The sequence below is a fragment of the Paramisgurnus dabryanus genome, chromosome 16, assembly GCF_030506205.2.
Source record: "Paramisgurnus dabryanus chromosome 16, PD_genome_1.1, whole genome shotgun sequence".
NCBI classification, from domain to species: Eukaryota; Metazoa; Chordata; class Actinopteri; order Cypriniformes; family Cobitidae; genus Paramisgurnus; species Paramisgurnus dabryanus.
Window position 1 is genome coordinate 30,581,443 of NC_133352.1, and position 15,967 is coordinate 30,597,409.

A 15,967-nucleotide genomic window follows, 5' to 3' on the forward strand; every position below is an offset into this window, starting at 1 on the left:
CCTCTACTGCCATGACATCATCGTAAACGTGATACAAACAAACTTTGGATCAATGAAGCATATTGATGATGGTGTAAGGGCTGTCACAGTGAAGGAATTTACCTTGCAGTGATTTTGCATGGCTCACTAGTGCGGCTTATAATGCCTTTATTTATTAAAACTATTAAAGGACAAGTTCGGTATTTTAGACTTAAAGCCCTGTTTTCAGATTGTTTATGGTGAAATAGAATGGTTTTGACTGAAATTTCGACATTTTCGGCTGCCCTGAGAATTTTCGCGTGTTTGTGTTTCAGCTCAGACCTCTACAATGGGTTTAATGGTGCACTGGAACAATCCTTCCTAAAATGCATTAAACTTTCGTTTACAAAGACGTGAAACTCACCGAGTGGTCAGGGGTGTTCATTGATATGCTCACACAAAAATCGCTCCAAAAGACGCATTCCAACAGGTTTTATCCATTGACTTGTATTAGTTGTGCTGTGAGGTACGGTATTACTCCGCGCCGGGAACTTTGTTTCTATTCTTGCAATTGGCAAAGGCGGATTAGCGCCACCACCTGGGCTGGAGTGTTTATTATTCAAGCTCTAAGCGGAAGAATGTACGGGTGTGAGGCGTTTGGAAAAATAGGTCCACAAGTTAACAACGAATGCTAAAACAGCTGTTGGAAAGCATCTTTTGCAGCGATTTTTGTGTGAGCATATCAGTGAACACCCCTGACCACTCGGTGAGTTTCACGTCTTTGTAAACGAAAGTTTAATGCATTTTAGGAAGGATTGTTCCAGTGCACCATTAAACCCATTGTAGAGATCTGAGCTGAAACACAAACACGCGAAAATTCTCAGGGCAGCCGAAAATGTCGAAATTTCAGTCAAAACCATTCTATTTCACCATAAACAATCTGAAAACAGGGCTTTAAGTCTAAAATACCGAACTTGTCCTTTAAAATAATATTCTTATTTAAATCCAGAACTATAGGTGAACTGAGATACAATGTGCTACATGTCTTTCACTTTATGAGAAAAAGATTAACACAACAGCTAAATATATTTTTTAAAAGAACATTGTTTAGGCTTGTTAAAGGAATATTCCATTTTCTTAAAAGAAAAATCCAGATAATTTACTCACCACCATGTCATCCAAAATGTTGATGTCTTTCTTTGTTCAGTCGAGAAGAAATTATGTTTTTTGAGGAAAACATTGCAGGATTTTTCTCATTTTAATGGACTTTAATAGACACCAACAATTAACACTTAACTCAACACGTAACAGTTTTTTTCAACAGAGTTTCAAAGGACTATAAACGATCCCAAACGAGGCATAAGGGTCTTATCTAGCAAAACGATTGTCATTTTTGACAATAAAAATAACAAATATACACTTTTAAAGCACAACTTCTCGTCCACATCCGGTCGTGATGCGTCAGCGTGACCCCACGCAATACGTCATGACGTCAAGAGGTCACAGAGGACAAACGTGAAACTCCGCCCCAGTGTTTACAAGTGTTGAGAAAGAGGACCGTTCCTACGTTGTTGTATGTCAACTGATACTAATTAATGTCTTTGTGTCAGTTTATTGTTTACAATGGTCCGCAAATGTGCGTTTTATATATGTAACACGTGACCTCCTTACGTCACTCGCTCATCCATGGTGCGGAGGCTGTAGATACACCTTGAAGACAAAACATTTAAAAGTTTTTAAAAAGTGGTTTTAATGTTGCTAAGCAATCTGTGGTATTATGGTGCTTTGTATTTGTGTTGACCAGTTTATTTTAAACTCTAAAACTGCATTTAGATGCAGTCAACACTAATTATGTCATCTCAGTTTCACTTTGCATGCTCAAGGCTTTTCACACATTTACTGTATGATTTAACAAAATATGAATAGCCTAGTACTGTATTACATTTTGAATTGAAAATTGTATGTAAAAAGTTACCCTCCTAACTCTTGGCAATGTTTTTGGCCTTTATTATACATGTATGATGTGTAAAACAAAAAGGACAAAGCCTCATGAATTTAACGTGAACATTGCAGTTGTTGTGATTGCTTGTCAACTTGTACATCAAAGCACAGATGACGACATTGCTTGGTTTGCTCGATGGCACACGTGGGTAAGCTAATCTTGCATTTAGCAATGACACTGGTGGTGACGATTCTTTATGACCAATCAGTGATCTGCAGTGTTTACATGTCACATTTAGTATCAGTACGGCTTGCTTGGAACCTCAACCGAGATGGTACAAAAAAGTATCAGGTACTAAGTACTGTAAACAGTGTCAAATCCCCACAAGTGAGCTGTACCAGGTCGTACTATGCAATGATCTTGTCCACATATGGTGTTTTATAAATATGCACACACCCATTTATTGAAACAAGGCTATTTCGTTATTGTCATAATGAGTGTAATGAGAATCGATTACAAAGGAACACTGTGAGAAGTATAGGTGCATATTTCCATACAGACCATCCGGAACGTGGGCTGTGTCATCAGGCAAAAGTTACATTCAACACAAAAGGACATAATCTGATTTCTAACATGTTACTAACAAGACGTGAAAACACTGATGCTCTCAGCAATGTCCTCTAGAGCAGCTCACACATAAGAGCAAAAAAAAATAAAAATAATAATAATAAATAATGACCATGCCGCCAAACACTCTTGTCCACTAAACAGGTCGCCCACAATCAAACAAACAGTTTAGTCTGCTTGCTGCCGCCAGCTGCAGATGAATCACACACTGCAGCTTTTTTTATTCTTTACAATCTTTTTCAACCCAAAAGCAACCAAAAGTAGCATCAGATGATATTTACATTGTGGATTAAATTACATATTCAAGATTTGTAACGGAATACATTTTTGAAGTAACTCTCGCTGGTGAAGACAGATGGCCGAGTTCATTTGCTCTTATCTGAGGGGCTTTTGACATACAGCTGCGGAGAGTGTATTCCTGATGGAGCTTCATCATTTCTGCATGTTTGCTTCTTTGCTTGGAGCGCTGTTTAATTAAAATGAAACTGGGAATGTGGTTAAAAGAATTAATCTTTTTAAATGAGCAGTTTCTGTAAATGCAAATCGAGAGTGCGTGTGTGTGGAGAATTGGGGGTTGTGTTTATCTTGCATATGTTGAGTGGGTGTTGTCAATTCTGTGGTATAAAAAACCGCTTTCAAGCTCTCTCTATTCTCTCTGTCTTAACTCAGAAACGTCTTCCAGACACAGAGACATATGCATCAGTAGAATGTGAGCCTGCTGAGAAAGGTGTGTGGTCAGTGGAAATGTCCCAACAGATTTTGGGGTGAATGGGAATGTTTGGAGAGTGATGAACTGAGATCTTCAGGGATTCATCTCATGCCAAAATGGAGGATTATGGGTTTTTCATGATTACAGCACAAGTGGATCATACCAAAAACACTTAAACATTTCAATACTCAACCTAGCCAAGACCACTTCTTGTCTTCCTGGCCCACCCCATGGTGCCTTACACCGTCACCATCTAAATTGAGACTGCGACCATAACACCAACCGGCACAGCCAGAAACCTGGGTGAAATTTTTGATGACCAGCTGAACTACACAGAACACATTGCAAAGACAACACGCTCTTGCAGATTTGCACTTCACAATATCAGAAGGATCAGACCTTATCTGTCTGAGCATGCGGTATAACTTCTTGTTCGTGCCATGGGTTTTTCTAGATTGGACTATTGCCATACACTGCTAGCTTGTCTCATGGACAGGCAATCAAACCACTTGATTTAGAATGCAGTTTAACTGGTCTTCCAAGAGCCCAAAAGAGCATGTTACACCTCATCTCTCTCCACTGGCTAGCAGTTACTGCCCGCGTCCAGTTTAAGTCGCATTTAGATCTGTCACTTGCTCTGCACCGACCTACCTCCAATCACTCTTACACATCTACACCCCATCCAAAACCCTGCGGTCAGCAAATGAGAAACGCCTTGTGGTACCTTCGCTAAAGGGTACAAAATCACTTTCCCGCACATTCACATTGACCGTTCCTTGCTGGTGAAATGATCTCCCTCCTGTCCAGTCAGCCACATCTCAGCAACATTCAAAAACATTTAAAAACACATCTCTTACGTGAACACTTGACATGAACATGTTAAAAGCACTGCCTACTTAAAAAAATCTCTCTCTGTACAGGTTGTGTTTCTAATTATTGGTGAAAACAAATTGCTTTGCTGTTTATCGTCACTTTTGTAAATGGCTTTTGCTAAAAGTGTCTGCTAAATGCCTAAATCTAAATGTAAAACAAACACCAAAACACTATTGCAATTACTCCACAGACACCAACATACTACTGTACTTACTAAACAAACACCAACACACTACTGTACTTACTCAACAAACACCTACTGTAAACGCCAACACACTACTGTATTTACTTTACAAACACCAACATAGTACTGTACATAACAAACACCAATACATTACTGTATTTACTAAACAAACACCAATACAATACTGAACTTACTTAACAAACACCAACATACTACAATATTTCCTCAACAAACACCAACTGTAAACGCCAACACACTACTGTATTTACTTAATAAACACCAACATAGTACTGTACATAACAAACAACAATACATTACTGTATTTACTAAACAAACACCAATACAATACTGTACTTACTTAACAAACACCAACACACTACTGTATTTACTTAACAAACACATACACACTACTGTACTTACTCAACAAACACCTACTGTAAAGACCAACACACTATTGTATTTACTTAACAAACACCAACATAGTACTGTACTTTACAAACACCAGCATACTTCTGTATTTACCTAACAAGCACCAACACAATACTGTACTTACTTAACAAACACCAACACACTAATGTATTTACTAAACAAACACATACACACTACTGTACTTATTTAACAAACACCTACTGTAAAGACCAACACACTATTGTATTTACTTTACAAACACCAACATAGTACTGTACATAACAAACACCAATACATTACTGTATTTACTAAACAAACACCAATACAATACTGAACTTACTTAACAAACACCAACATACTACAATACTTCCTCAACAAACACCAACTGTAAACGCCAACACACTACTGTATTTACTTAATAAACACCAACATAGTACTGTACATAACAAACAACAATACATTACTGTATTTACTAAACAAACACCAATACAATACTGTACTTACTTAACAAACACCAACACACTACTGTATTTACTTAACAAACACATACACACTACTGTACTTACTCAACAAACACCTACTGTAAAGACCAACACACTATTGTATTTACTTAACAAACACCAACATAGTACTGTACTTTACAAACACCAGCATACTTCTGTATTTACCTAACAAGCACCAACACAATACTGTACTTACTTAACAAACACCAACACACTAATGCATTTACTAAACAAACACATACACACTACTGTACTTATTTAACAAACACCTACTGTAAAGACCAACACACTATTGTATTTACTTAACAAACACCAACATAGTACTGTACTTTACAAACACCAGCATACTTCTGTATTTACCTAACAAACACCAACACAATACTGTACTTACTTAACAAACACCAACACACTACTGTATTAGCTTTACAAAACCCAACACAATACTGTCCTTTACTTTACAAACACCAACACTCTACTGTACTAGACTTAAACACCAACACACTAATGTATTTACTCAACAAACACCAACACAATACTGTACTTTACAAACAACCACACACTATTGTACTTGCTCAACAAACACCAACACAATACTGTACTCACTTTACAAACACACTACTGTATTTACTTTACAAACAACAACACAATACTGTCCTTTACTTTACAAACACCAACATTCTACTGTACTGGACTTAAACACCAACACACTAATGTATTTACTCAACAAACACCAACACAATACTGTACTTTACAAACAACCACACACTATTGTACTTGCTCAACAAACACCAACACAATACTGTACTTACTTTACAAACACACTACTGTATTTACTTTACAAACAACAACACAATACTGTCCTTTACTTTACAAACACCAACACTCTACTGTACTAGACTTAAACACCAACACACTAATGTATTTACTCAACAAACACCAACACAATACTGTACTTTACAAACAACCACACACTATTGTACTTGCTCAACAAACACCAACACAATACTGTACTTACTTTACAAACACACTACTGTATTTACTTTACAAACAACAACACAATACTGTCCTTTACTTTACAAACACCAACATTCTACTGTACTGGACTTAAACACCAACACACTAATGTATTTACTCAACAAACACCAACACAATACTGTACTTTACAAACAACCACACACTATTGTACTTGCTCAACAAACACCAACACAATACTGTACTTACTTTACAAACACACTACTGTATTTACTTTACAAACAACAAGACAATACTGTACTTACTTTATAAACAACTACACACTACTGTACTTACTCAACAAACACAAACACAATACTGTCCTTACTTTACAAACACAGACACACTACTGTATTTACTTAAACACCAACACACTACTGCACTGTACTTAAACACCAACACAATACTATACTTACTTTACAAACACCAACACACTACTGTATTTACTAAACAAACACCAATACAATACTGTACTTACTTAACAAACCCCAACACACTACTGTACTGTACTTAAACACCAGCACAATACTGTACTTACTTTACAAACACCAACACACTACTGTATTTACTTAAACACCAACACACTACTGTACTGTACTTAAACACCAGCACAATACTGTACTTACTTTACAAACACCAACACACTACTGTATTTACTTAAACACCAACACACTACTGTATTTTTTCAACAAACACCAGCACACTACAGGAGGTCAAAAACCAGAGGCGCTTACACAGCTCTTTATAGACATTATCACCAAACAAAAGAAACACCTATGAGAAGACAAATACAGTAAACATTCTTTTGAGAAAATTTTTAAATGTAAGTGTTAAATAATTGACTTTCTTAATGTGTACAGTTTCTAAACAATTACTTTTTTATGTTTGCAATCTTATGGTGTTAAAGTTTTACCTTTTATAAACAATTTTTTGAAGACTAAATAAAAAAGCAAACAGATTGAATTAATTGAAAGTTGAATATCAATCAGGCAGATGAAGTCACTAAAGCCCACAAGCTGTTTGTTTTTGCATTTCATCACAGAGTTTGTGAAATCTTGCTCTGGGATACACATCTTTCTTTCCAGCACCATATGTTCACAATACCTCCAAATCTCAGTAAGATCTATGTGTGTGAGACACTCACGCATGCTGAAGGCCTCTACAGGCCACATATACTATTAGATGTTTCATCTACAAGCGAGTTTGATTAATTAATTGGCTTGCAGTCAAAGAAAGAAAATGCATGTGTGTGTGAGAGAGGGAGAGCGAGCAGTTATCTTCTCTCGTCTATCGGTAAATGCAGGACTAACAGAGGGAAACACTGATAACTGAGGATCATTAATTAATTAGCTGCCGTTTCCTTTTGTCTTTTTTCAGACTCACTCTGTTGAACTTTGAGCTCCTTTTACTTTCTTTAAGCAAAGTACACTGTAATCCACAGGGCCACCCGCCGACAGTGTGTGGCTGCTCAGCTCTTCAGATAATTCATAAAGTCTGCCAACAATGCAAATTCACCAGTGTGTTCTCTTTCTCTCTCTCTCACACACATACACTTGTGTGTATCTTCCATGTATCTTCCCATAAGGAACTGTAGGGAAAAGCAGTCTGTGTTGGCAACACTGAATTATGGGTAATCAGAGAATAAAGTAGGACATCCAGAGACAGAAGCCTTCTCTAAAGAACAAGAGTCACCTTCAACACATACATAACTCTTAAACTAATCTCAGGTGCTCTAATAAACGTCCTGAAACTACTCAGATCTGTAATGAACCTCCATCAAGATAAGTAACCGCTTAGCAACCACTCAAAGCACCCTAGCAACCAGCTATCAACATCCTTTTAATGGCTAAACACTCTTCTAAAATCACCTTGGCAACCACTAAATGTAATACTTAGAATTTCTTAAATGGGTCACTATGGGAGGAACGGACTCAAAGAGGTAAGGCACATATAACAGGGGTTATAGAAAGTGTTAATGGTACAGTAACTACAGACTAAAAAATATAATTATGAGTAACTAACAGCAGTTAATTACTACTTTTGGTGCAAGAAACATTAACATTAAGCTGCAATACATAACTTTTTTCGTTACAATAAACAAAAATTGTTGTTGAGTGTCCTTACCTTACCATGACTCACAATGGTAGCTTTGAATAATTACTTATAATTTGAACATTCAGAAGGGTATTTGTAGTTTGACGTCATTTGACTATAAAGGTAAGTACGTTAAATAAACTGCACTTTTGTGTTTTATTGCAGTTGGATTGCAGCTTTAAGATTGCAAGCACACATAATGTGACAGCGAAAAGCATCAGATAGAGTCTAATGTTAAGCAATAAACACATTTAAGCAATCGTACATCATTGCTTAATGTGAGAGGCAGACACAGAAATATCATTTAAACTGCCTGTGAGAGATATTGATATGTCTGACCTTTGAAAACAATGTTCAGTAAGAGAGAGTCAAATCCTCGGATGACATTTATCCTGATGTATTTAATAATAATGTGAGACAGATGAACTTGAGATTCACACATACGCTGAATGTTCTGGAGAGCTGTAATGAGATTAAAAACACCCACAGGAATGTTGTGTTTCTAAAGACAACAGCAAGAAAATGCATAACAGGATGAAAACAAAAACTTGGGGCCCTATTTTAACGATCAACGTGCATGGTCTGAGGCGCATGGTGCACAGGTCCGAATCTACCTTTGCTAGTTTAGCTACGGAAAAAACAATTGGCACGCCAGGCACATGGACCAAATGGGATTTCTTAATGAATCATGGATGTGTTTTGGGAGTTAAAATAAACCAATGCAATAAACCGATCAGAGTCTCATCTCCCATTCCCTTTAAAGCCAGTTGCGCTTGCACCATGGCGGATTTGCTATTTACATGCAAGAGCAAAGATGGAACGCTTCTCCAGAGAGGAAACCAATTACATTTGTCATTACTGCAAATAAGTAATTCTGATACATGCAATCACTATAATATACACAATAGTAATATTTTACATTGTAATCCTTTAATTTTTTATATTTGGTATGTTTGTGTGCTGCTGTGTGTGTAATAAGCATTGTAAGCACGTTGTGCACCTGCCTATAGGCACTGTCATTTCATTTTTTTTTATTTAAAGGGTGCGTTAGTAATATGTGGAATCGTTTTCAGTAATCAAAATAGCAATGTGCCAACATTGCACCTGAACACTTCTTGTTTTCAGACCAGCATGCCCATGGGTGAACTGATGGGTGCAAGTGCGTTCGCTATTTAAACAATATGGCACTGGAGGTGAAATTGATAACTGCATCGAACTGAAACCAAAGACAGTAAAAGAAATGGACACAGCGACCCCATTGGATTCAACGGAGACAAGTGAAGTCAATTAGAAGCATGCACTTTCTGGGGGTCGAGCGTAGAGCTGAAGATCTTTGCCCGAACCCGACGGGACCCGTCGGGACCCGACGGGCTCGGGCTTCATTTCTAACATTTTACACGGGCTCGGGGCGGGCTCGGGCTTCCGCTCCAGCTTTGTGAGGTAAATGAGCGGTCAAGTTCAAATCAGTAGCGCAGGATCGCGCTGAATTCATTTACAGTGGATTTAATGATTTTCCTCATCAAAAACATGTAGCCTTATCTTGGTGAGTAGGTTTTTCAATGTATAACTAAATATGAATCGAGTCTTACATAATTTAGACAGAGGATATAGACTAATGTTGGCAGTAATGGAGAGAAGTGCCGACGCAAATCCCGCGGAGCCTGCCTCTTAATTTCGTTATTGCCAAATACCCATCTTAATTCAGAATGTATTATCTTAATTTAATTCGTTAAGAAATAATAATTTTATTGGCATATTTATAGTGTATTGCATAAGCCTATTTAGAATGAGATGTTACAATGTTACAGATTACTTATTTCTTTGTTTCAACTTCCAAGTGGCGTGTAGATTATTAGTCATGAATAAATAATGTTAAAACCTGTGTAAATTTCTCATTCTTGACAAAAGCTGTGTGTGTGCGCACATTTAAATAATGTCGGGCTGTAAACGGGTTCGGGCTTTTAAAAAGCTGTCAATCTAAATGTACGTTCGGGTTCGGGCTGCATTCTGTCGGGCTCCGGACATTTCGGGCCTAACTTTTAAGGCCCGATTACAGCTCTAGTCGAGCGTACTGCGCAGACTCAAACTGAGCTTAATGACGTAGATGTCACGTGAGCAACCTGTCTGACAATTGTAAGTCTTCTTATAGCCGTGCCATGAGAAATCTAAATCACCCACCGAATCTTGCAGAGACGGCGAGCGTGAACAGGAGCAAATTTTGGTAAGTATTCTGATTAATAATCTCCCTTGACTTTATGCCTCCACGTACACCCGATTGCCTCATAGAAAGTAAAAGATTGCCTAGGAGCTTCTCCTCCTGTCAATACGGTAATTTCTCTACTGTGCTACAGAGAGTCGCAGGTTATGACGCAATCATTAGCCTATTTTTTACAAAAACTGCTTCTACTGCTGTATCAGACCTGTAATCCTTAATGGTACCTATTATCCTGCAATATACGGTTTTGTAATATCATATTGTAATCTCCTGTGGGGTTTTTTTGGCAGATCTTGGGCTATGTTGTAAAATGTTCAGTAAATAAAGAATCACAAAAAAACTGCTTCTACTGGGCCATAACATAAGATACATGGTAATGGAGCCTTTTATACATTTTCGTGTTTCTTTAGAAATAATTAATGGACAAATGGAGTCTTTAAACGCCTCAGATGTAAAGTTATTCCCCGTCAAAGTGACGCCAAAATGAATGGGAGTCAATGGAATGCTAACAGCAGGTGGGGGTCCGCTAAGCAATGGCGGCGCCCCGGGAAGCTTCAATTAAATATGAAACCCTGCCCCCCTGACTGAAACTAGCAAAAAACACTTGCGTTGCATTGCGCCAGCTATATGATAGGGCCCTTAATGTATGCCAATCATCGTTCATCACACAAGTCTGATATCTTAGTTTACTTTGACATTTTTAAGTCCATTTGATAATTTAGGTTATCAAACAGGAATGTTTTGTACTGAGTAGGGATGCTCCAAACCATTTTTTTGCCTCCGATCCCGAAACCTGGGATTCAGGATCGTCCGATACCGATCCAATACTACCGGTATATTTATACACCGATCCAATACTATATATATTAATATTTAGGTTTGAAATAAAAGAGTGACTGCCACTTTAAGACTGAACAAACCCAAAATTATGATACAGTTCACATCCAGTTACCTTCTCATATATGTTCACCTAAAGACAGGGTCTCAAACTTACTTGGGGCCATTTCTGAGATGGACACCTTGTTGGAGGGCCGCAGAGCTATATTAACATAAAAACACCATATTTCTAGTATATGTACTGGATTTAAATTTTATTATTTAACATATAATAATACTTAAAAATATAAACAGTGCTCTCACCATACTGTAAGTAAATCTTTCTTTAACCTTTTCTTACTGAGAAGAACCGACTAATATCTCAGAATCCATAAAATCCATTGATAATTTTTACTGATGTCACTTCCTTCAAGATGATGTCATCACAGACCTGACCTTGTTATTTAAAGGGACATTAGAAAATACTAATAGTATATAAATTGATATTAAGAAAACAATTATCACCAATTGAAACAACACTCATAATAAAAAAATTATGAAGTTTATTTAACTAAGTACGGGAGGAGCATGTAATCCAAACAATAAGCGTGAAGAGGTCTCTATATATGGCCGTCCCGTTTTTTGCAGCATCCCTCTTTCACCCCATCTCATCACCTCAATCTTTGCTGGTACATCTATCCCAGTTAAAGAGGGGGGAGTACTCCGGGTTCGGGCTAATATTCTGAGCTCGAAGCCCTCCCCTTGGACAGCACGCCCAACATGCTTTATCTCATTAACATATTGACTACATGTAATGCAAACTCATGAAGCTTAAGAAAGAACAACTTTAATATTTCTGTTTGAGCCACACAACATTATCCACTAACAAACTACTGTCCCTTTTACGATGTTTACAAATACGATCTCTACAAACTGTGAATTTAACATGCCATGCCGTATATTTAGACATAAATGACAGGGACATAAAAAAACGTGCAGTATAACAGGACTGACCCCGGAACAGTATTACACATCAATGACACACAAATAGCCGTGGTTGTAATTTTCCTCTGAAAGTCTCATATTGCTTTTTTCCCTCCGAGGCCCAATGAAGAAAGATGAGTGTGTGTATATGTGTTATATCTCAGTGTAAAGGGTGAAAAATGAATCCTTAGAACATAATGTGAGAAACACACACACACGCGCATCCACACACGCACACACATCTTTCTTCACTGTTTTCTCTCAGGTAATCTTTCTGTTCCTCTCTCTTCTCTCCTGCTGCGAGTGAAAAATCTCTCGCTTTTTTCTCAGATCGTACTTTTCTCTCTCTGCACGTCCTCTGTCACCCATTCTTTCACCCAAACACACCTGCGTTCACCTGCAGGGCTGCATGGGTCACCTCTGCACGAGGAGATCTCTAAAACCTGTAGATCTGTAGACAGTTACAGTATCTACAGTATTAGTGCTCATATATTTTTCTTACTGGCTTTCAGTCAGCCGGCGCAAACATGAGATGGGAAAATAACATTCGGCCGATTGGCTGATGGTTCCACAAGAACGAACACATCCCAAGACCGACATGAATAATGACACCAATATTGCCGTGTCCATCTGATCTGAGTGCTATAAAAAACTAGTCGTATCTACATATTTATCTGACAGAAGAAACTATTTTAACATGTAAAACAGCTTTGTGAATAAGCTGATTCTTAGGATTTAACTGATAGAAATTTAACAAAAAACAGGCTAAATAAGTACAGATTGTATTGCACAAACTCATATACAGTACAAAATGTGACTTTTTTCTTTTGTTTTAGTACTTGTTGCGGTCGTGTAATTTGTCAGTGCTCATCATAGTAAACATTTTTAAAACATCTACAGTATCAGCCTCCCTTTTTCATTGTGAACATCAAGAGCACCATAAATTGATTCATTTGAATCATAAGCAGATGAAACAAAGCCGATTAAGATGAAAATACTGATCAGAAGATAAAAGCATAAGAACGGGGACATAAATGGAAAAAGGCAAATATGAAACAATAATAGAGAAATTTAAATAATGGATTTGTCACACTCCCCCCCCCCCCCCTCTAACTGTGTAAATCGCTTTCTGATGTCTGCAGCACTTTTCCAATTAAAGATTGTGTCAGTTCTCTAAAGTCATTAAAATACAGACATCAAAAATCCATATCAGACTGAACCTTCATCTCTGCTCACATCTTTAAACATAACAGAGAGAAAAAGAGACAAAAAGACAGACAGAGAGGCAGACAGACAGCTTTTTTCTAACGGCGGTGCCTTTGGCAAATAAGCACCAACATGTGAAAACACATGAATCTGAATTAGACACCCACAGGAAAATGTTATTACTCATTTATCTCAGTCCATCTGGTCTCAAAAGTATTTGATTTGAAATGTTTGAGTTCATATTATGAAAAACAAATGTTTGTTGGTGTTTCTCGTTTGAGGTCAACAGGCCCAAAAATGAGGTTCTTGCAAAGGTTTTTGTAAGACTAGTGCTTTTTCTAAGTGTCAGTCAGCCCCAAAATAAAAGTATTTTGTTTACATGGATACACGTTCGTTCTTGTTATTATTTATCCTTATGTTAGCATATAATATGCAGTTTCCACAGCAGGAAATAAAACGTCACACAAAGATCGTTGGATTCGTTATCTAATTGGCTACACGTTCTGTCTATCAATATTTTCCATGAGGTCATTGGAGGAACGAGCGAGTCAGATGACGTCATGATATTTGACAGCACTGTTTGAATATTATGTATTATACTCCCGCCTATTTTTAGAAACAAAGTTTGACCGCGGGTTTATTTGTTTAGCGGAACCTAAAGTGTAATCTCATATACAGTGTTACGACATAATTAGTCCTCAGATTGTATATTATATTCTATTACAAGACGTTAATGTGAAATCTGATTTAAACAACAGACTATATATCTATATTTCGCATTTGTGGACAAAAATGGTTATTGAATGTATTCTATTAGACGGATTTCATGGGTTATTCACACATCTGAAACAGACTGGATTATTATATCAACACAAAGGTTAGAAGTCCCGTTCATATTTTGCATGTTATCATCTGGACTTCTGTCACAAAATACTACATTTATGATGCTAGAGCATCTGTATCTCAAAACAGAGACCATACACTGATGCTTAACACGTTTACCTTTTAAACGATGTATAGTAATGTAAATATTATTAATGTTTGTAGACAGTAGGCTATATAGATATTGTTAGCAGCGTTAAAAAACTGACGTCAAGCCGCACACGAACTAGTGCTCGTCGAGATGTTAAAGTCACAATGAAATTAAAATTTAAAACTTACATGTTTTTTTTTAGAATATTGTGGTATTATTTTTTACAAATGAACTATCTATATTTTAACACGCACAATCTTTAATCAAAATTGCTAATCTCCCCGCTCTCGTGTGGGAACTCAATATATGTCGAAGAAAAAGTACCATTTACACATGCAACTCCAGGAAATTACTTTCTGCTTTTTCAGGTATTTTCATGATAATAAAGTGTATGTAGCCTATATTGATTATGTTTGATGAGTGTTGCTTTTTCAAATGCATGTTATAAACGAAACAGGAAAAGATCGCAGTGATAAGCAATAAGCAACATGACCTTACTCCCAACGATCCAATAAGTTCTCGATGGACGAATTCAAGTCCTGCACAACCTTTACACCAATAATTGTTGTTTTACTCGGAAATGTATGGCACGACTATATCGCTACTTCCTTTTCATTGTGATTTTAAGATCTTATGTATAATTTGATTAACTTAATCTCAAGAGACCCAACTGAGATTTTAAAAAGATGTCAGACATGATTTTTTTCCTGGGCACCAAAACAGAAACTAACACGAACCCTCTGTTCAAACACAATCATCCATCTGTCCTTCTCTCTTTCTCTCGCTCTGTCTATTTTTGGTGACCTTGTCCTTGTAATGTCCAGTGCCATTTCCAAACCTACATTCACTATCACTTCATCTGTCCCCTCAGGAAACACACACACACATACATACACAAAAGCACATGTTTGCATACTCTAAGTGAGGATTCTGTGTGTTTTCTTTCTTTCCATGTGCTCGCCTTAAGCTTTGTACAGCTAGTTTTCCTCAGATCTATTTTTCTAAACATCAAACACACTTTTATTGTATCTTAATATAGCACATTGCAGGTGACTTGTGGCATCAGACTGACAACATTATTGAAGCAACTGATGAAACTACAATAAATATTGACCACACCGTAGGAACAAGAAGATCAGATTTCATCACTTGCTAAATAACAGCGTGAGCAGCCGGTTCAAAATATCAGATCAGAAAAAATATATCAGATTTATGTGCGGTGCGAAGAAAGCCAGAGTCTCCATTCTGAATGTAATTTCTTGAGATTTTATCTCTGTCCAGAGCAGACAAATGGGAAATGACTGACCGTTTCTCTCAGTATGTGGTTTGATGATGTCCTGTGCTGGCAGACAGGGACACGGACCTTCACACTTCACTGTGATACTCTTGCTGGAGCTGCAAGCCTGGTACTCAAGTTTACACTGTGGAAAAACAGAGAGGATTCTGGGTAATTTATTTGGAGAC

General features: G+C 37.3%; 1 protein-coding gene across 1 annotated transcript in view; it reads right to left on the bottom strand.

The window, feature by feature from the left end:
* The window catches only part of spock1 (SPARC (osteonectin), cwcv and kazal like domains proteoglycan 1), a 188,145-nt gene that overhangs the window by 21,601 nt on the left and 150,577 nt on the right, over positions 1–15,967 (bottom strand). Inside the window, exon 7 of the mRNA XM_065275194.1 lies at positions 15,810–15,924. Within this exon, the coding sequence (XP_065131266.1) occupies positions 15,810–15,924 (115 nt within the window). The remainder of the gene's footprint in view (positions 1–15,809; positions 15,925–15,967) is intronic.